This window comes from Plectrocnemia conspersa, unplaced genomic scaffold (assembly GCF_051122295.1).
Source record: "Plectrocnemia conspersa isolate PC_06_02 unplaced genomic scaffold, ASM5112229v1 ptg000005l, whole genome shotgun sequence".
NCBI classification, from domain to species: domain Eukaryota; kingdom Metazoa; phylum Arthropoda; class Insecta; order Trichoptera; family Polycentropodidae; genus Plectrocnemia; species Plectrocnemia conspersa.
Window position 1 is genome coordinate 33,703,657 of NW_028277169.1, and position 21,303 is coordinate 33,724,959.

At 31.4% G+C, this 21,303-nt stretch overlaps 1 protein-coding gene and 1 long non-coding RNA gene across 2 annotated transcripts in view; both read right to left on the reverse strand.

Annotated features, from left to right (window-relative positions):
- LOC148235476 (uncharacterized) overlaps positions 1–19,224 on the reverse strand; it is a 66,653-nt gene extending 47,429 nt beyond the window's left edge. The window contains exon 1 of the mRNA XM_088187058.1: positions 18,957–19,224. Within this exon, the coding sequence (XP_088043184.1) occupies positions 18,957–19,014 (58 nt within the window). The 5' untranslated portion in view covers positions 19,015–19,224. The remainder of the gene's footprint in view (positions 1–18,956) is intronic.
- On the reverse strand, positions 3,242–4,602 carry LOC148235477 (uncharacterized). The gene is made up of 2 exons (XR_015809603.1): positions 3,762–4,602; positions 3,242–3,675 (listed from the first exon to the last, which is right to left on the reverse strand). It is a non-coding gene; the product is annotated as an uncharacterized LOC148235477 (long non-coding RNA).
- Positions 19,225–21,303: the final 2,079 nt, after the last annotated feature.

The window sequence follows — 21,303 nt, forward strand, 5'->3', positions numbered from 1 at the left end:
TTTTTTAACGGTACATATTTTATTTTTATTAAATTTTCCGTTGTAACCTAACAGGCGTAAGCCCAATGCGTTACAACGGAGTAAATCTCTTCCAACTGAGTAAGTCAATCAGATATAATGAATACCTACAAAGTATTAACCACCAACCAAAGTCTGGGAATCGGTGACATCTAAATTAATAATTATAATTTATTATGTGTAATATAATTTATAAGCAATAGGTGTCACTGTACTTCGACTCCGATTCCGATATTTACCAACAACACGACTCCACTCCGACTCCGACTCCGACAAAAAAGTTTAATTTTATCAGGTATTTTTGGTGTTTTTCTACACGTTTAATATTCATACGCTGTACACATTCATTATTACGCAATTAAAATTTCATAATTTAAAAATTTAATTTTATAGCTCATTTTTCACGACTCCGACTCCAACTCCGGCCAAAACACCACGACTCCACGACTCCAACTCCGACTCCGACTCCACAGCCCTGGTAGCTAGGGCCGGTTTTTTTAATAATAGCGTATTTTTTTAAATAAAAATTCGAGGCTCGAACCCGCAACCTCAGAGTTATTAGTCTGAGAAGTTACGGATTACGCTATTCTGTCCTTAATATGATAATGATTCAATGGTGATTCGTCAATGCACTCTTTGTTTTATTGCGCTAATCACAGATCGCTTATCAACATATTATAAGATAAATTTAAATTGATGGCAAACAATATCTTCAAGAATTTCTATATATTTTCGTCTTAAGGATTACATATATTGTAGATTACTTCCATCCTTCTAATCTAAAATGCCCAAATGTTTTTGAATATTATACAAATATAGAAAATGTATAATCTAGATTCTAGAATGATACAGAAGCGATTTGGAAGAATACCATTAAATAGTTCAGATGATGGGGCATTGGGTGTAGCAATATCATATGGTCAATTAGGACAGAACCAAAAAAGCAGCAATGCTCATTATGCGGAACGCAGGAGCAATTCGAAACTGTTCCTCCCTTTGTTCTCTCAACCGAAATCGTCTATTCACCAGTCGGTGCAAATCAAAGAGCTGACATCCGAAACCGGACATGACCGGACTCCACGCCGTGTCAGCTCTGTCATTGCATAACGGATCAGATTATTTCGGTTATTGCTTCGACCGGTTCCGTTTACATGCCAAAAGTCGCTGAAAAGAAACGCCTCATACGGTACAATTCATTAAGATTGACCATAAAGTGGAACACTGGCGCCTATTTAATTTTTGAGAAGAATGTGAAGTTTCACCTTGATGGATGACCAAGGAGGTTTACGTACATTTTGCGTCGATTCCTGAGTCAAAAAATATTTAATGACATATTTTTTTAATAATAATAAATATTTATGTAGATAACTTTTCTTTACAAGTTAAAACAGTTTCACTTAAAGAAACGCTGTAGTAGTTTTTAGACTATGGTTTATTGATAAGATTTTAACATAGCGTGATCAACAATAAGACATTCTTCTGTGTGTAAGGTAGGCTACAGATTTAAATTTCTGAGGCTTGAATCATTTGGTCCAACAAAGAAAAACAAAGGAACTCCTTGATGAATCCCTCTTTTTGCATTCTCACACTTCAACCAGAAACCCTTCGGAGAGATGAGGTCATCCATACAAGATTTGCGGTATGCGGTTCTGAACCGTTTTCGAAATGAATGCACTTACTTCCATGTGCGTATATATGCACTTCTAAATTGCACACATGACCTCGAGGCGAACAATAGGAATGTGACTCAGTCGACTTCGTTGACCTGCAAGAACTGGTGGTGCCAAGCAGGGTTCGCGGACCGAACCTTTGTTCATCCACGAGTTGCAAAATCCTTTGAAAGATCATTAATAAATCAAAGTGACTGCAATAAATCATGCATTGTATGCATGGAATCGATTTTTAGACTTGAAAGAAGCTCGAATGAGAGCCTTTCATAATGTTGTAATATTTTAATTGAGTGCAGCGTTGAAAATTATGTAAGTGGAACAATCTAATGAGATAAATGGACGAAAAAAAATGGTAGCTCTAATTTATTTTAAGTGAAAATTAACACACCTGATTTTTTATATGAAGTCATTCACGCGTTAATCTCAAATATCTAAGATAAGGATAGTTTAAATTTGTAGTTTGATAACTTATCGTGATAAAGCTAGCAAGTAGAATAAATGCTGTTGTGCAAGAATAAATTTAAATTAACGTGACAATGTTTTAAGTATGAGATTATTAATGAGATGTTTTGCAAAAACATCTTCCATGGACGTTTTTGCTTTCAAATTCCGCAATACTACATTATATTCTTGACATGTTCTAAAATTTGTACGATCAGATTAAGATTGTCCTCGCGTTAAACGATTCGGAAAATCGATTGCCAAAAATAAACCTTATAAGAATTTTAATTATATTGTAACCCAAATATTTTGCAATTCATGTGCAGAATAATTTGCGGAAAATTACAGAAAACTTCCAAGAAGTTAATGAAACCGCAAAGTGCGTAGACAAAAATGACACACATCACTTAATCAAACGAATTGTGTGAATCGTATAACATAATAGTAATGTTTAGCTTAGATCTGTATATTGATATTTCTCTGAAAAAGTAGAGATAATAGACATAAATGTTTAAATATTATAATGATCGCCTTTTTACGAGCGAGATGTGCCAGATTATGAGCGTATATGTATATTAAAAATATTATTATACAATACAAATATATCAAGTTGTAGAAAAAAATCGAGAATATATAATTAAAAGTATTCACGCTTTAATTTTAACTCATTTAACCCGCACCATAAAAAACGCAGACTTATAGTACTACTTGATCTTTTGAAACCAAATTGTATTTTTTTTAAATTGCAAAATACTATTTTTCATAATAAATATATTTGCATTTTTGATTTGCGGAACAAAATTTCACAAAACGTGCATTTTCTAAAAAATAAAAAGTAGCTAGAGAAATCCATCAAATCGACACGACACATAATTCGCTACGCTAGCGAAAAAATACAATTCTACATCTATGCGAATTTCTTTGACTCGATTCGCAAATTGAAGAAACGAACGAATAAGCAATTGAGGCACGTATGCGCGATAGGCACAAGAAAAAATAAACGACAGCAAAAATGAGATAAACGGTGTAATAGCCTCAATTGTGAGAGCAACGCCACAACAATGGAATGAAAGAGACCTGCGATAATATAATAAATAACTGACCACGAATTTGTATACACACCATATGCATTAATAAATAAATAACGGAAATACACGTTTACGGATTAAAAGAGGGGAATTTGTGATATATTTTTAAAGTTCATGGTCGGATTCCCGCGAGTGCGAGCCAAATCTGTCAAAACAACTTTTTTTTAAATGACGGGTGTTGCTTTGTTGCAGTTTCAAAGCGATTAGATAAAATGGTTCATGGATGTTGAGATAAGAGTGAAATGTATATTTTATATGATTATAACGTGCAGAAAGCAAGATATGAAATCAGTCTAAATGAGATAATGAGAAACAAGGGAATTTTCAGTGTTGACAATTGCATAAATTCAACCTCTATTAAATACTTAATAGTATTTAAAATAACTCAAATTAACATGTGAGGAAAACCTTTAAAAAAGACAAAATTAAAAGGATTGTATAACTAGTATACTAATATTCTAAACAAAAACAAAATAACAGTATTAACCATGTTGCAGTGAAGCTCAATTTTCACTGTCGTTTCAGTGATATCATATCTGAACACATATTAACCGTATATACATATATAAATATTTCACTAGCAAAAATATAATTTAGCTTAAACGAACTAACTTAACATTGCTTAATGAATTGTTCTAGAACTAACTATAGTTATTGAATTTTATTAAGTTACGTTTCAAAAGCATTTCAGAACAGCATATAATTTCACTAGTAAAAATATATATCTACTGATTATATTTGAATATTATTTCACTGAAACATTTAGTGAAAATATATATTTATACTAATGAGTATATAACTTTACTAAAAAATTGCCAATCACTTTAACATAAATATCGATATTTTGGGTTTTATAGTTTATTTTTCAGACATTTTTTAGTATTACAAAATCATTATTTTGCTTATTGCCTACCTGGAATGCCACTATATAATATTTACAGAACGGAGGATGTCAAATTAAATTGTAAATTTATAATTGCTCGTCTTTCTCAGTTCAGAATTTTGACACGGTTGTGGTTGGAATTAATATTAAAAGGTCAGAATACAACGGTCTAAATATATACGATCAGAATAAATATTACAGTTTTTATATTAATTAGAATTTAAATTGGACTGGTCAAAATATATATCAAATGGTAAGAATTTTTTCAGTCAGTATTTATAAAGAATAGCCAGTATTCATATTATATGCTCTGTATTTTAACATCAAGGTCAGTTTTATGTTGACAAATGGTCAGAAACATTTTTAACATAACTGTATCAACGTAATATGTGTAACGAAAATGGAATAATAGCTCATTTGATTAATTATTTTAATTATTTATTTATTGCAACATATTATGCGTTATCCCATTGCAATAGGTTAGTGAATATCTAAAAAAAAACTATTTTTCTACTAGTGTAAAACATAATACACAAAAATAATGTCTTTTAGGAAAGAATCATGAAACTAATTGTCTAATAACATTAAGCAATAATTGAATCTAATATTAGCATAAAATTGATTAGTATCATTGTGAATAGTTAGTTAGGTTTAATTACAGGTCTAATAATATTTTTATTTTTATTTATAATTACAAGAATATCAATACTGTATTTCTTCATTGAAATAAAAATACCAACACTTATTATAATAAAGTAGCAAAATGATACATTGTATAATAAACCTCATTCTTAAAATATTTTAAGGCATAGTATTAAAATATAAATTCAATATAATATATACAGAGATAAGATATATATTATTTGAAAGGAATACTGATTTAGTAACTCACATTTTTCACACATAAAAACACAATTATTTCCATCACTATCACCAAACTAATTAAACAATCCAAAGTTGGCACTGCACACGTACTCGCACTATCGCGAATGACACAACACTGATTTTTTCGACAAACTTACTCACTACTCTATGACACAATTATGTGCGCCTCTCAATTATGTATTCATCTAGCGTGCTACGAGCAATTGTCTACTCTAGGAGTCTAGAATCGTAAAAGTAAGAGCACTCGTATGACTAATCTCAGTGCACAATTCCATGTCATGACGTCAAGAGTTGCATTGTTTTCAAAGTGCACGTGCCACATCTGAGTGCAAGGGTTTTTATTTAATATTAAAAAAGCAGAACTAGCGAAGGTCTACCTCTAACAATGGTGGCTAGAATTACCGGTTCTGCAATTCGAGATGAAGCTCCTCCGTAATAAAAATGGCCATCTTCAAGCATCGAGCGGCAAAAAAAGTTCACCAGAGACGCTAAAAAGTGGACACCGCGAAGGTCTGCTGTTTAGCATTTAAAATGGCCGACGAAGAGGAGGCGGAATATAATCGGAAATGCGTGACGAGAGCATTAAAGTCTTTTTAGAGCCTTTGCTGTGTGAACAATGAACCGAAGCCGACATCGGAGTAATACTAATTAAGAAGGGAATTCCATTGGAGATAAGATAAAAAGTGTTTTAGTGTCCAGATAATACGTATAGACTAAACAAACTCATTGTTTTGATCTATACTTGCACACTTGCGTGCTAAAATAAAAATAAAACTGCTTCCCCTCTCTGTGCCTTGTTTTGTTTAGAAACCCTCCTTGGATGCAGATCAGAGGCACCGGATGAGGGAGCACTGTTTAGAAAAGTATTATGGAGTCGTGTTACTGTACAAACACGTGCTGTCAGCAGGAGAGTAATAACAAAAAGGGTGTTAAGAAGTACTGCGCATATTTTTGGTAACATTTTATTTTTCTTTCAATAAAATATGTACTATAATTTGCCTTTGTTATTTTTCTCTACTGTTGTTGATTACTCTAACGATATGATTTTTTACATAATGTTCTGATGCAAAACTCTAGGTCAAAGTAGGTACACTGAACAAGTATATAAAGGTATTTTGAATTCGTATTTTTAAGAAAGAATATATCTGTATTTTTTTAGAAAATATTCATTATTAATATATATATAATATATGCGATATTTTTGTTATAGTAAATCATTATAATCTAAAGCCTAATATATTATATCGATTATTATCTGGCCACTGTTTTCCAAACAAGACAACGTTTTTCGAAACCACTTTAAAAATGGAAGATAAGGAAGCGTGATAACAACTTTAAAAAAAAATCGTTAGCTTATCACACGTTTCTACGTGCTTCCGAAAAACTTCCGCTGTTTAAGTCAAGCACCAGGGATAGGTGCACGGACCTTTTCCATGTCCTTGAAAGACTTGTGAAAAAAGGGTGTAAAAACGGCGGATTGCCATTCACCAAAAAATCGTCCTTGGCCGGCCTTCCCCGTCAAAGACTCATCCATGCATATACGTAGCAAGTAATGGGTTGTTTTTTCAATTTTGTATAATCCAGACTCCCGGGATTAACGTTTTAAAATTTATGAAATTTTGGTAAATACTAAGTGTTTTTCTTTCTTCATTATTTTGTTGCTAAACTATTGGGTTTATAGCCATGACTGTTATAAATAACATAATATAATAAGATACATTTTTAAAAGCAAAAAGGGTACAACTGAATTGTAGATAATGCAGCGGTACATAGGGGAGGGGGGGGGGGGGTTAATACACAAAAACATTTTTTTAGAATCGATCGATTTTATCGTTTTTAAAAATATAAAATTAAAATACTTTACTACCAATGTTCCCTGTAAGGTGTGCGCGTGTGCGCGCGCACACCTACTAAAATGTCTCCGCACACATGTTTTACCCTCCGCACAGTCAATATTATAAAAGAAAGTTTCCTTTGCCAGATTTTAGTTTTGTTCGAATGCATGAAACAATACAGGCACAATTCTTTCGCACGCTTTCGGAGAAATGAGTCGAATCATTTCTCAGAAGGATTGCGAGGGTCAAGCAAAATTTTAAGTCGAGCGGGATCACTATTCCATCCCGTTCTATCGCATGCCAAAGTATAGGAAAAGAATATCGTATTTTAGTGTTTAGGTCCTCTACATTTCATAGTCTTTGACATGCTTCAACTTGCAAGAAACATTACACTCGGTAATGAGTTCAGTCTCATAGCAGTCCTTATTGTGAAAACAACGCAATTCTTTTAATATTTTTTTAATTAAACGGTAAAAGTGTCCGTACTAAAAAGTAGTGATTTTTTTATTTAAATTATAAATAATACAAAACTAATAATCAATTTTTGTAATAAACAACAACAGGTGTGTTCAGTTTACGTAACAAACAATTCAAGTGAAAAATTACTTACAGAGTTACAGTACAATTTTACCTATTAATTATAATAAAACTTATCCCCTTAAAATGTCGAAAAGGAGTGGATGTGATATTTCTAATACGACCATTAAGAAGAAATCCTGCGATAAATTTAAACTGGAATGGCTCTCTGAAATCGTCGAAACAAAAATGCCATCTTCAATGCATTTACAAAAAGTAAGAATTGGTGAAATATTTGTTTATTCCGAGACGTATGATTGTGTCAAATGCATCATATGTTCCGAAGCCAATATGCCAGGAGAATTCACGTCTGGAAAGAAGTGGACTGAATGGAGGCTGTTTCTTTTAAAAAGACATCTAAGTCATAAAGCACACCGGGATGCTATTACAAAATTGAACAATTTGAAAACAGGTGGACTTTTGAAAATAATGACTGAAACACCTGAAGAACGGAAGAATAGGATTGAGATCACTGAGCGCAAAACATCTAGTTGCGATCTAGTCAAAGTTTTAATCGATAATGTTCTTTTGGCAATAAAAATAAACGCTTCTATGTTCTCTGTACAAGATATTCATAATCATGTATCTAAATACGCAGATATTCCCGAAAGCTGGCGAAGTAAAAATTATGGGTTCGAATTTGTCGAATGCATTAATGCAGTCATTAAAAAGGAATATTTTGACGAATTTCGAAAGTCTCGGTTTCATACATTAATTGTTGATGAAAGTACGGATATATCTGTACAAAAAATACTAATTTTGTACGTCAAATATCGATATGGGATGAATTACAAGACTATTTTTGCGGGAATAATAAAATTGTGTTCTTGTGATAGCAATAGCATTTTTTCAGCCCTAAAGAAATTTTATAGTGACAATGAAATAAATATACAAAATATGGTTATGCTTACATCAGACGGAGCTGCAGTAATGCTTGGAAAAAAGAATGGAGTAGCAGCTATGTTGAAGCGGGAAATAAACCACTTAACAGAACAACATTGCGTAGCTCACAGAGAGGATTTAAGAATCGATGATGCCTGGAAACAAGTTTCAATAATGCAGGATATTGAAACTTTATTAAAAACAACCTATACAATGTTCAGCAGGTAATCTGTTAAAAAAGGCCAATTTGAAGAATTATCTAAATTTATGGAAAGTGATGTTGTTTCATTTCGACCAATTAATGAAGTTAGGTGGCTATCGAGGCATTTCGCAGTTAGCGCTTTTGTGCGTAATTATAATGTATTAATAGATTATTGCACAGAACAAGTGGACAAATATAATGACCCAATCAACAAATATTGCTTGAAAATGCTGAAAGATCCTCAAATTCACGTCTCGATAATGATTTTGAACGATGTTTTGGGTGAACTATCATCAATGTGCAAATATTTTCAAAGGAGCAATATAACAAGTATAGAGGCCACTCAATTTGCAAAAGCTAAAATTAATCAACTAAGAGCTCAATATTTAAGTGAAGAAGTTCATTGGAGCAAAGATGTGAAAAATATATTGTCATTAAATAGCAGCGATATAAATTTAACCGCGATTTTGAGATTCATCCAATTGCTCTGTGATCATCTAGAAATGTGATTTCCAGAAGAAGAATTATTGGAGTGGCGTGCTTTCGATCAGGCCGCAATAGGAAGAGCTAAAGAGTTTGAATACGGAAAGGATCAATTAGACAGACTTATATTTAAATATACTCAATTATTACAAATTACTGACAAAGATACAATCGAAAATATGCATAAACAATATTGTAATCTTAAATTTATAGTTGCCGAGAAAGTGAAGACTGGTTCGATTCAAACATTTGCCGATTTATTAACCTTTGCACATAGTGATCCAGATCAATTTGATTGTATATCAGTTTTACTAGATATTTGTGGAACCTTTCAGGCATCAAGCGCTGAATGTGAACGAGGATTTAGTTTAATGAATGCAATTAAATCAAGATCAAGAAATATAATGGAAGTAGAACATTTAGAATGTTTACTACGAATAAAGTCATACATTTCATCCGGGGAAAATGTTGATTTAAATGTGGTTTATAAATATTGGGTCGATAGAACGGACAGAAGAGAGAAAAAATAATTATTGAAAAAATAATAAATAATTTATATGTTCATTGTATAATAATATAATATTTTCAATACACTAATAATAATATTAATAATAAACACTAGTAATAATAATATAATATTTTCAATACACTAATTCATAAAATATATGTTGTGTTTTAAATTGTGCAACAAATTGGTTGACTGGCTGGACCCCAATGTGATATAGTGCCAAGCGATTGGGTAAGAATATTATGCAATTTTCATAAAATTAATTACCTACTTTCTAGTGTTTTTGCTTTGGGGCATTGAATCTCCTAGGATCGGTCCATTAGTATATTTATTCCGTTTAAAAAAGTAGGTACAGTAGAAATCGACAAAATTCGGAGAAAGATTTTTTTACGTCGTTGAAAATTTAATAAGAATAATTTTGAATAAAAGTGAAAAAACTACATTTTTATAAATGTTTATTTTAAAAAAAACACAACATACAAATTTATAGATTCAATATAAATAAAAAGAAAATTCTACAAGTTTAGTATTTATTATATTGTATCAACGAATATTTTTTTTTTCTTTTTTATTTATTTCAAAAATTATCTTTATTAGTGTTGTTATTATATAAAATCACTGTGACTAATAAATATACATTTTAATGAAAAATTGTATGTATTTATGGGGGGGGGGGGGGTGTAAATTTATCGCACCGCCACTGCACAGATGCATCGAAGATCCGCACACACAATAGAAAAATTAGAGGGAACGTTGTTTACTACAAATATATTCTGTATTTGAATATTTGATCCATCGTGATTCATAAATCATAAAAGTATTTTTTAATAATCTGCCTAATCGAAAGTGTTTTCAGAAATATATTTAACATATAATAAAATAAAATATTCAGATAAAATAAATACATATAAATTAAGTTATGATATCTTTGTGGCAAACAGTGTTAAAAAAAATTGTACAGTCATATCTAGATAATTATAACGGAAAGCATCAAAAACGAGCAATAAATTTTACAATCAATATAAAAGTAGAAGAAATAATTTTATCTATTAAATTGTTAATGATGCCAATTGTAACATGTACATTTTACAAAATAATGGGGGAAAAATGTTTTTAAATTTTTATACTCATGCGGAATTACGTTAATAAATAATAAAAAAAAAAGTCTTGAATTCGAGTGAATTACAACAGTACAAAATACCTTTTGATGATTTTGGAACCATCATAACTGAAATGTAAGTGTTTTTATTTGTAAAATTTCTAGCGATTGAACTTTGCAATTCAAGCGGCTTCAATTAACAATTCGCCATTAATAAATAAGTCACTAGAACAGTTGCTCAATTTGACAAGAATCAAGATGAATGCTTCTCTCGAGGTAAATAGTATGTTGCAATGCCACAAGCGAAGTCACTAGTGTTTCACTAAAACACTTGAAAGAGAAATCAGATTGATGTCTGTTATATAATATGTAACGAATACCATCGACCGCATAAAAATATCATGATGAGAGAAACTGTGGTATCACTTTACAAAGGGTACAATAAACCCAATTCATTCAATGCGATCGAATACATAAAATCAATATAGCAGAAGTCATAAATCTAGAGAATCTTCGAGCGTCTGCACTCGCGCTACAAACATCATTTCAATTGTGCATTCATGAATCGAGGCGAGGTCTAATAAAAATGATTCATTTTATGGTCACCGTTCAATTGGTCGCCCTTAGCGCGTTGTGAAACTCACTCCCAACTAAGACGAAGAAGAAGAAGAAAAAAATGAAAGGCGTGTACGTGAAATTGATATGCGCCATATTCCTGTTCGCCTACATGACTTTATATTTAGTCATGGAGAGGCACGTAGCATGTGCGCTGAGAACCGAGCCTGGAGCTAAACCCTTCCAAGTAACACTTTAACCCTATCAGTGCCTGAGTCAATGAGGAAAGTTTAACATATTCATTGATAAATCATACGTCTTGACCTCAAAGTCAGATTTAATTAGAACTCGAAGCCGCATGAGTCACGTAGATAAGGAATAATGTCATTGTAGACACGATAAAGTGATTGTAAACACGATTGTAAAAGTAGGCGTGGGAGGGTTGAGCTGGTAATGAAAATGTTTCGCATCGCCAAAAAAATAAGTAAATCTCGGAAGACCTCACGCGACGTTCGTTGTCTTGATTGACGAAGAAGAGCGATCTTGGAGAGGGTCTAAAAACAGATCAGAGAAGTTGATTTTATTTTTAAGTAGAAGTATGCAATGTTCCCTGTAAGGTGTGCGCGTGTGCGCGCGCACACCTACTGAAATGTCTCCGCACACATGTTTTACCCTCCGCACAGTCAATATTATAAAAGAAAGTTTCCTTTGCCAGATTTTAGTTTTGTTCGAATGCATGAAACAATACAGGCACAATTCTTTCGCACGCTTTCGGAGAAATGAGTCGAATCATTTCTCAGAAGGATTGCGAGGGTCAAGCAAAATTTTAAGTCGAGCGGGATCACTATTCCATCCCGTTCTATCGCATGCCAAAGTATAGGAAAAGAAGATCGTATTTTAGTGTTTAGGTCCTCTACATTTCATAGTCTTTGACATGCTTCAACTTGCAAGAAACATTACACTCGGTAATGAGTTCAGTCTCATAGCAGTCCTTATTGTGAAAACAACGCAATTCTTTTAATATTTTTTTAATTAAACGGTAAAAGTGTCCGTGCTAAAAAGTAGTGATTTTTTTACTTAAATTATAAATAATACAAAACTAATAATCAACTTTTGTAATAAACAACAACAGGTGTGTTCAGTTTACGTAACAAACAATTCAAGTGAAAAATTAGTTACAGTACAATTTTACCTATTAATTATATAAAACTTATCCCCTTAAAATGTCGAAAAGGAGTGGATGTGATATTTCTAATACGACCATTAAGAAGAAATCCTACGATAAATTTAAACTGGAATGGCTCTCTGAAATCGTCGAAACAAAAATGCCATTTTCAATGCATTTACAAAAAGTAAGAATTGGTGAAATATTTGTTTATTCCGAGACGTATGATTGTGTCAAATGCATCATATGTTCCGAAGCCAATATGCCAGGAGAATTCACGTCTGGAAAGAAGTGGACTGAATGGAGGCTGTTTCTTGTAAAAAGACATCTAAGTCATAAAGCACACCGGGATGCTATTACAAAATTGAACAATTTGAAAACAGGTGGACTTTTGAAAATAATGACTGAAACACCTGAAGAACGGAAGAATAGGATTGAGATCACTGAGCGCAAAAAATCTAGTTGCGATCTAGTCAAAGTTTTAATCGATAATGTTCTTTTGGCAATAAAAATAAACGCTTCTATGTGCTCTGTACAAGACATTCATAATCATGTATCTAAATACACAGATATTCCCGAAAGCTGGCGAAGTAAAAATTATGGGTTTGAATTTGTCGAATGCATTAATGCAGTCATTAAAAAGGAATATTTTGACAAATTTCGAAAGTCTCGGTTTCATACATTAATTGTTGATGAAAGTACGGATATATCTGTACAAAAAATACTAATTTTGTACGTCAAATATCGATATGGGATGAATTACAAGACTATTTTTGCGGGAATAATAAAATTGTGTTCTTGTGATAGCAATAGCATTTTTTCAGCCCTAAAGAAATTTTATAGTGACAATGAAATAAATATACAAAATATGGTTATGTTTACATCAGACGGAGCTGCAGTAATGCTTGGAAAAAAGAATGGAGTAGCAGCTATGTTGAAGCGGGAAATAAACCACTTAACAGAACAGCATTGCGTAGCTCACAGAGAGGATTTAGGAATCGATGATGCCTGGAAACAAGTTTCAATAATGCAGGATATTGAAACTTTATTAAAAACAACCTATACAATGTTCAGCAGGTCATCTGTTAAAAAAGGCCAATTTGAAGAATTATCTAAATTTATGGAAAGTAATGTTGTTTCATTTCGACCAATTAATGAAGTTAGGTGGCTATCGAGGCATTTCGCAGTTAGCGCTTTTGTGCGTAATTATAATGTCTTAATAGATTATTGCACAGAACAAGTGGACAAGTATAATGACCCAATCAACAAATATTGCTTGAAAATGCTGAAAGATCCTCAAATTCACGTCTCGATAATGATTTTGAACGATGTTTTGGGTGAACTATCATCAATGTGCAAATATTTTCAAAGGAGCAATATAACAAGTATAGAGGCCAATTTGCAAAAGCTAAAATTAATCAACTAAGAGCTCAATATTTAAGTGAAGTAGTTCATTGGAGCAAAGATGTGAAAAATATATTATCATTAAATAGCAGCGATATAAATTTAACCGCGATTTTGAGATTCATCCAATTGCTCTGTGATCATCTAGAAATGCGATTTCCAGAAGAAGAATTATTGGAGTGGCGTGCTTTCGATCAGGCCGCAATAGGAAGAGCTAAAGAGTTTGAATACGGAAAGGATCAATTAGACAGACTTATATTTAAATATACTCAATTATTACAAATTACTGACAAAGATACAATCGAAAATATGCATAAACAATATTGTAATCTTAAATTTATAGTTGCCGAGAAAGTGAAGACTGGTTCGATTCAAACATTTGCCGATTTATTAACCTTTGCAACATAGTGATTCAGATCAATTTGATTGTATATCAGTTTTACTAGATATTTGTGGAACCTTTCAGGCATCAAGCGCTGAATGTGAACGAGGATTTAGTTTAATGAATGCAATTAAATCAAGATCAAGAAACAGAATGGAAGTAGAACATTTAGAATGTTTACTACGAATAAAGTCATACATTTCATCCGGGGAAAATGTTGATTTAAATGTGGTTTATAAATATTGGGTCGATAGAACGGACAGAAGAGAGAAAAAATAATTATTGAAAAAAAATAATAAATAATTTATATGTTCATTGTATAATAATATAATATTTTCAATACACTAATAATAATATTAATAATAAACACTTGTAATAATAATATAATCTTTTCAATACACTAATTCATAAAATATATATTGTGTTCTAAATTGTGCAACAAATTGGTTGACTGGCTGAACCCCAATGTGATATAGTGCCAAGCGATTGGGTCAGAATATTATGCAATTTTCATAAAATTAATTACCTACTTTCTAGTGTTTTTGCTTTGGAGCATTGAATCTCCTAGGGTCGGTCCATTAGTATATTTATTCCGTTTAAAAAAGTAGGTACAATAGAAATCGACAAAATTCGGAGAAAGATTTTTTTACGTAGTTGAAAATTTAATAAGAATAATTTTGAATAAAAGTGAAAAAACTACATTTTTATAAATGTTTATTTTGAAAAAAAAACACAACATACATATATATAGATTCAATATAAATAAAAAGAAAATTCTAAAAGTTTAGTATTTATTATATTATATCAACGAATATTTTTTTTTCTTTTTTATTTATTTCAAAAATTATCTTTGTTAGTGTTGTTATTATATAAAATCACTGTGACTAATAAATATACATTTTAATGAAAAATTGTATGTATTTATGGGGGGGGAGGGGGGGGGGTGTAAATTTATCGCACCGCCACTGCACAGATGCATCGATGATCCGCACACACAATAGAAAAATTAGAGGGAACGTTGGAAGTATGTATTGACATTTTTATACCAATACTATAATTGGTACTTCAATGAATGCGTATCATTATTTTAATTTATAAATGAGTGAGATAATTGAAATTTAGACTATCTAGTATCAATAAGCTTCAAATAATAACACATATATCAAATAATAACACATATATATTGAAGTAATTATTATGATACAATAATATAAGTAGAAGATGTTTGTGAAAAATAAATGTTTAATCTTGTTTGCATTTAAAATAACAGTTGTGTTATTTTTAGTCCGTATTTTGTATTGGAAAACTGAGCAAAGTTCATTATTAAAATAGTTAATTGAGTTATTTATACATTTTTATATTTTATATAATGATTCATATTTCGACTCAAATATGACATTTTTATAGTAGACAATTTTAGGTAGATTTCTAAAGAAATTTCAATGCAGAATGGGATATAACAAAATTTGAAGACATGAAACTATTTTTTTTAAATCTCTGTTATTAAGTTTGTTAGCAAGTTTGCCCGCCATCTTGTTTAAAAATTGTGACTATTCAACAAAATTAAAATTCGTATTTTTTGGTCATTTATGTGGGTTTTTGAGGACAAGGTAACTACCATAATTTAAATGATATCGTCATAAAACCTATTCTAAAAATAGATCTTAACTAATTTTGTTTGCAAGTCTGATCCGATATTTTTTTTTAAATTCAAAAACCTAAGAAGTCATACTTTTATTATTAAAAAATTATAGAAAGAAGTAAAGTGGATTAAAACGCTAAAAAATATAAATTAAATTCAGATAAAAAAATTTAAAAAATGATTTTTTCATCATTAATGTGGGATTTAACGAAATTTAAAGACACGATAACTGCCATAGCTTTATTCAAATTCACATGAAACTTGTTCTAATAATAGCTCGGTTAAGTTTGTTAGTCAATCTAATTTACTATTTTGCTTTAAAATATCAGCTATTCAAAAAATTTAAGTAATTCAAATAAAATTCAAATTAAAAAAAAAGTATAAAAAAATCTTTCAACGACTTAGGCCGGTAAACCGGCCTGAATATGTGACGCATATGACTGAAACCAGATTCAATAAATTTATTTAAATATTGAAATTGTATTCTATAAGTTTTTCTTAACAATGACCATTTAAAAAGCTACTAGTTTGACGAAAAAATATATTAGTGTACTTGAATATTTGCGAAAGCCATTAATTACCACAAACCCTACTTTTTATAAACTTCGAGACAATCGTTTAGAAAAAATATGCATGGTTTCGCAACGAATCTTGAAAGTTACGCTAAACAAAAACGCGATTGGCTCTAAATTAGCCTTCTCTCCTATTCGTATAAACTTCATTGAATGATTAATATAAAGGTTATATCGCCAATCACGCGTCAAACGTAGTTATACAAAAATATAAAACTATAGACGTTGCTCGGGAGCACACGTTTGAACGTGAGAAAAGATTTGTTAAAATCATAATAAATAAAATTGTTATTACTATTTGCGACTTGCAGAAACAGTGTATTCGTCACGCCGACGCACATGACGGTCGGAAATTTAGACGCGTTATATTTACAAATACAAAGGAATGCTATATTGTTGATCTTTCTTTTTTAATGATTGCGGATATGTGCATAGACATAACATAACACCAAACTCGAATAAGAATATCTAGTAGCTGCACTCAAACACCAGCGTTTCTGCCCATCCCAGCGTAGCAGCACTCCCACGTGGTGTTTGTTTTTGTTTTTCTCAAAGCTGCGAGCAAGGGCCTATCCGTCGAGGATCTGCTTAGAAACTGGTTTCAAACTCTTTCCACATTAGGAAACCCGACTCCTCCGTGTGCGGTTAGTTGGCTCTCGTTGGCTGGTGCACCCATTCGCGTTTGGTTGCGAAACGAAAGACTTATGCTGCACAGTCGGTTACTCCTCGTGTTGAATCGATAAATTCACCGCTAACTCGGCCCGCAATTATCGACGATGATCTGATGACTTTCTAGCTGAAGGAGAATGCCGGAGTAGACGACGGAAGAAACGCAAAAGTTTAACAGAAGCACCCGGAGGCATCGTGTTTACGTAAAACGAAAACCTGTGTGCTGAGAGACTGCCAACGATCGAGTGCTTAATGCTTTAAAAAGAGCAATCTGAGATCGTGGCATTCTGCAAATGGTAGCTCTTTAAACCCTTTGGCTTCTGCTCATGACGTAATTTATACTTTTACATGTTTCCTGACACTTTGTTCAAATCTTCGTCATATAAACAATTAGTTTTCCATACTATTATGTAAAGCCAAATTAATAGAGTTACTCTAAATATTGTATTTAAGTTTAGTATGTAATTAACAAGAAGTCAGTTTTATGAACTTCAAGGGTAACCAGATACAACATTTAATTAATATGAATGCGAAACTACACCTTTATTTTTAATCGGAAAGTTTAAGGAAAAATTGTGGACAGACAGACGCACACTTAATATTTATTACTGTTGACAACACTACATTTTTTGCCGCAAAGATAACTAATAACTGTTTTGTTATAGAAACGATCTCATGTTGATCTCGACTGCATTATTAGTTTTTGTTTTAATGTTTTTTAAACGATAGAACATTTTCTTTTAAAGATATTCTGATATTATTCAAGATCATTTTTATGATTGATTTCGATACATATTTAGTTAAGTTTGTAGCTATAAATTATAATTGAAGATTTTTAAGACTAATATATTTTTTTATTGTAAATTTTACTATTTTTATGATTAATTTTAAGGCGTAATTTTTATGCATTGTTTTTCTGTAATTAAACTGCCTTAAAAATGGCATAAAATTTAATTAACTAATTTATATTTATAAAGCTATGAGCGAATATGAAATTTATTATTAATTTTTCTTCTAGAACATTCAGTTTTTAATAATGATTATATTGAGTAACAAAAACTCTACACATGCTAAGAAAAAACTTTATATATATATACACATTTTTAAATAGCCGAATAATTTACATATAAATTAAGTCAATATTTATAGTAAAAAGTGTTATGCAACTTTATTCCAACAAAATAATTCACATAGCAACCTGTCGTATTTAACAATAAAAAAATATAAAAAATGCATATGCTAGCAAAAAACTGACAACACTAGATAGCTCTGTACATTACTACAGTAGCAAAAATTATAATTATGTATAAAATATATAATATTAAGCCATTTAAAAAACAAACTTTATCTACTTTAAATAATTATAACGTACAACCAAATATGAGGTAAAACTGTACTTTATATAAAAATTTTCAGAAATAAAATCGACTTTACCTAAAAATCGAAATTTATATATACAATAAAATATGTATATAATTTAATATATAAGCCTTAACTTTGTGATATAAACAAGATTGTTTTAATCATGAGCGTATAAATTATTAATTATACTTTAATATAATACTTTGCCTAAATGTACAATATATGTATTGTATGTAAATACATCCTAAACAAAATAAAAACAAGTATGATTTAAGATAATAATCATAATTACACAAATACAATGATTAAATCAAGAGTGAATGATCTGCATATCTATATTATATATTTATCTTAAAATTCTTCGATACATATGAATAAGATAAATTTTGATAAAATGCAACTGAATTTCATCATAACTATATATTTACATCCAATTGGAATAATTTAATCGAAGGCTGTATAAACAGTGACGTAAATCGTTACATCATTTAAAAGCGTAAGGTCACATAGACAGATTCTCAATATTTTTTGCAAGGTCGGAATTCCCGTTGGATTTTTTACGTATCGATCAAGCAAAAAAAGTTCAACCGAAATAGACGAGTAGAATTTTAAGTCATCGATCAATTGACACTTACCATAAAAGTCTTCCCAGGTTAACGAGTGGTCTGAATCACCGTTGCTCGCCGCATCCATAGCACAAGATTTAAAAGTTGACTTGTCGTCGACACAGAGCAATACAAATCACTGGCAGAAACAGATCCGTATACCATTGTTTGATGTTTGTTTACAATTTGCATTCAATAACATAACACATCAGCGATCGGAGATGCATGATAAAAAGTTTTAAACTTTTGCGACGCGCAAGCGAACACACCCGACACCGAGAACACACGGAGCGCAACTGATTTAAAAGCCAGCTGTCATAATTCTTATTTTTTTTATTGTGTTTACTTTACGCGTGGACGTAACGCCGCGTTTTGCGGCTATGATTAGAATTATTTATTTTAATAAGCTCGATATTAAGTCAATATATGTTTTTAATACGCATATGAACAAAAACATTTTCTTATACATATATAAACATGATTCTTTTTCGTAAAGGGAATATTTTTTTTCAGATAATAACCTGGCTTCAAATAATAATAAAATAAAAGTAAAAGAAAAAACACACAATTTAATTCTCCACATCATTTAAAATGTATGTAAATATTATATCAGGACGAAATAGCAGAGTTCGTAACGTCTTAGACTAGTAGCTCTGATGTTGCGGGTTCGAGCCCCGGCAGCGGCACTCGAATTTTTATTTATAAAAATGCGCTATTATATTGGTAATAAACTATATTACACTATGGGGGCCAATTTACATTTTCATTTGTTATGGGCAAAACTGGTCGGCACTTTAGTAGCACTGACGTGACGGTTATTCTCTCGACTGGCAATCTTCCGCGCATTCGGACGCATCGTCTCGCGTCCGCCTTTTATAATGTAAGCAACCGTTAATCATTAATAAAATACTACTGCAGCGGCTAAATCTGTGTATAATTGCCACCCGTCACCATCATCGTCTCTAAAACACATACAAAATTATATTATATAAATTATATTTTTATCGATATCACCGATTCACAGACTTTTAATCTAGTGGTTATTGCTTACTATATATATGTATACATTATATCTTATCAACTTACACAGTTGGTATAGATTTACCCCGTTGTAACACATTGGGCTAACGCCTGTAAGGTGAACGAAAAATTGAATGAAAATAAATTATTAAATGTTGGTGGAAATACATTTTAAAGTTATTAACCGTTTTAATATGTCATAAGGGTCGGTATAACGTAATCTACAAAATGCTGTAACAATAAACGTATAAGTAAGAAATTAAACTATTAATAACAATTACGGGATTAAATGTTAATTGTTTTGCAATTGTAACACACCGGCTAGCTACTATTGTACTACAAGGTTACAACAATAAAATTACAATAATGATTTTTGTTGTATAAACATTTGTTTAACTGTCGTAAGATCGAAATATTTTTAATCGAGCGTAGAATGAGATCATTTTGTTATTGTTTCACAAACTCATTTCCTACTCAGACCCGATGAGATCAAGCATGCGCGGCTTTTCAAACGTTCGCAATAAAACACAATGTATTTTTTTCTTTACGGATTATAATATTAAAAAATAAATGATAAAAAGCATATCAAATAAAACCTAAATTACTTAAAATAAAACATACATCTATAAACATATAACATACAAAAATAATAAATTTTAAAGATCTGAATTCCTAGCAATCCGGGGATTATTACTTTATGAAAGACACACAACTTTGTAACAAACAAATATGTGCCACCTGGGGCAATCCTAAAATTGCCGCCCCTCCCCCCACCATACATTTTTTTGCAGCGTCATAAAATCAGCATTTCTTAAAATAATAAATTGATTATTGTTAAGCTCTTGATATTCGTAGATTTACATAAATTTTAGCTTATTCAGGGTTAAGAACCACACTAGACGATTCCATCGCGTATATGCCGCCCCTAAGCAAGTGGCGCCCGGGGCGGCCCGCCCCCTCCCCTCCTCCATAGCTACGCCACTGCGTAGAATCGAATCCAACACCCGTCTCTCTCTTGCGAAATTTTCTGACAAAGTGGTATAACATGAGTTCTTGAAAGTTGAATAGGCTTCACATTAAATTTCAAATTTACATCAGGGTAATGTATTTTGTAAGCATTATTTCTGGAAACAATCACACACACTTTACAGCACAAATTTTTGAAGCTAAGCTTTTTCATTAAAATTTTAGAAAAGAAACAGTTGTAACGGTACGAAAGGCGATGTTTTACTAAGTAGAGAAAACGGAAAATATTCGAAATTTGACTAATTCAATACTGTTAATTTGAGTGTAAAGCAATACCTACCATTAAGAAAAATATTGCGCGTATTAAAATAGAAAGTGATCGGTTGCGTTT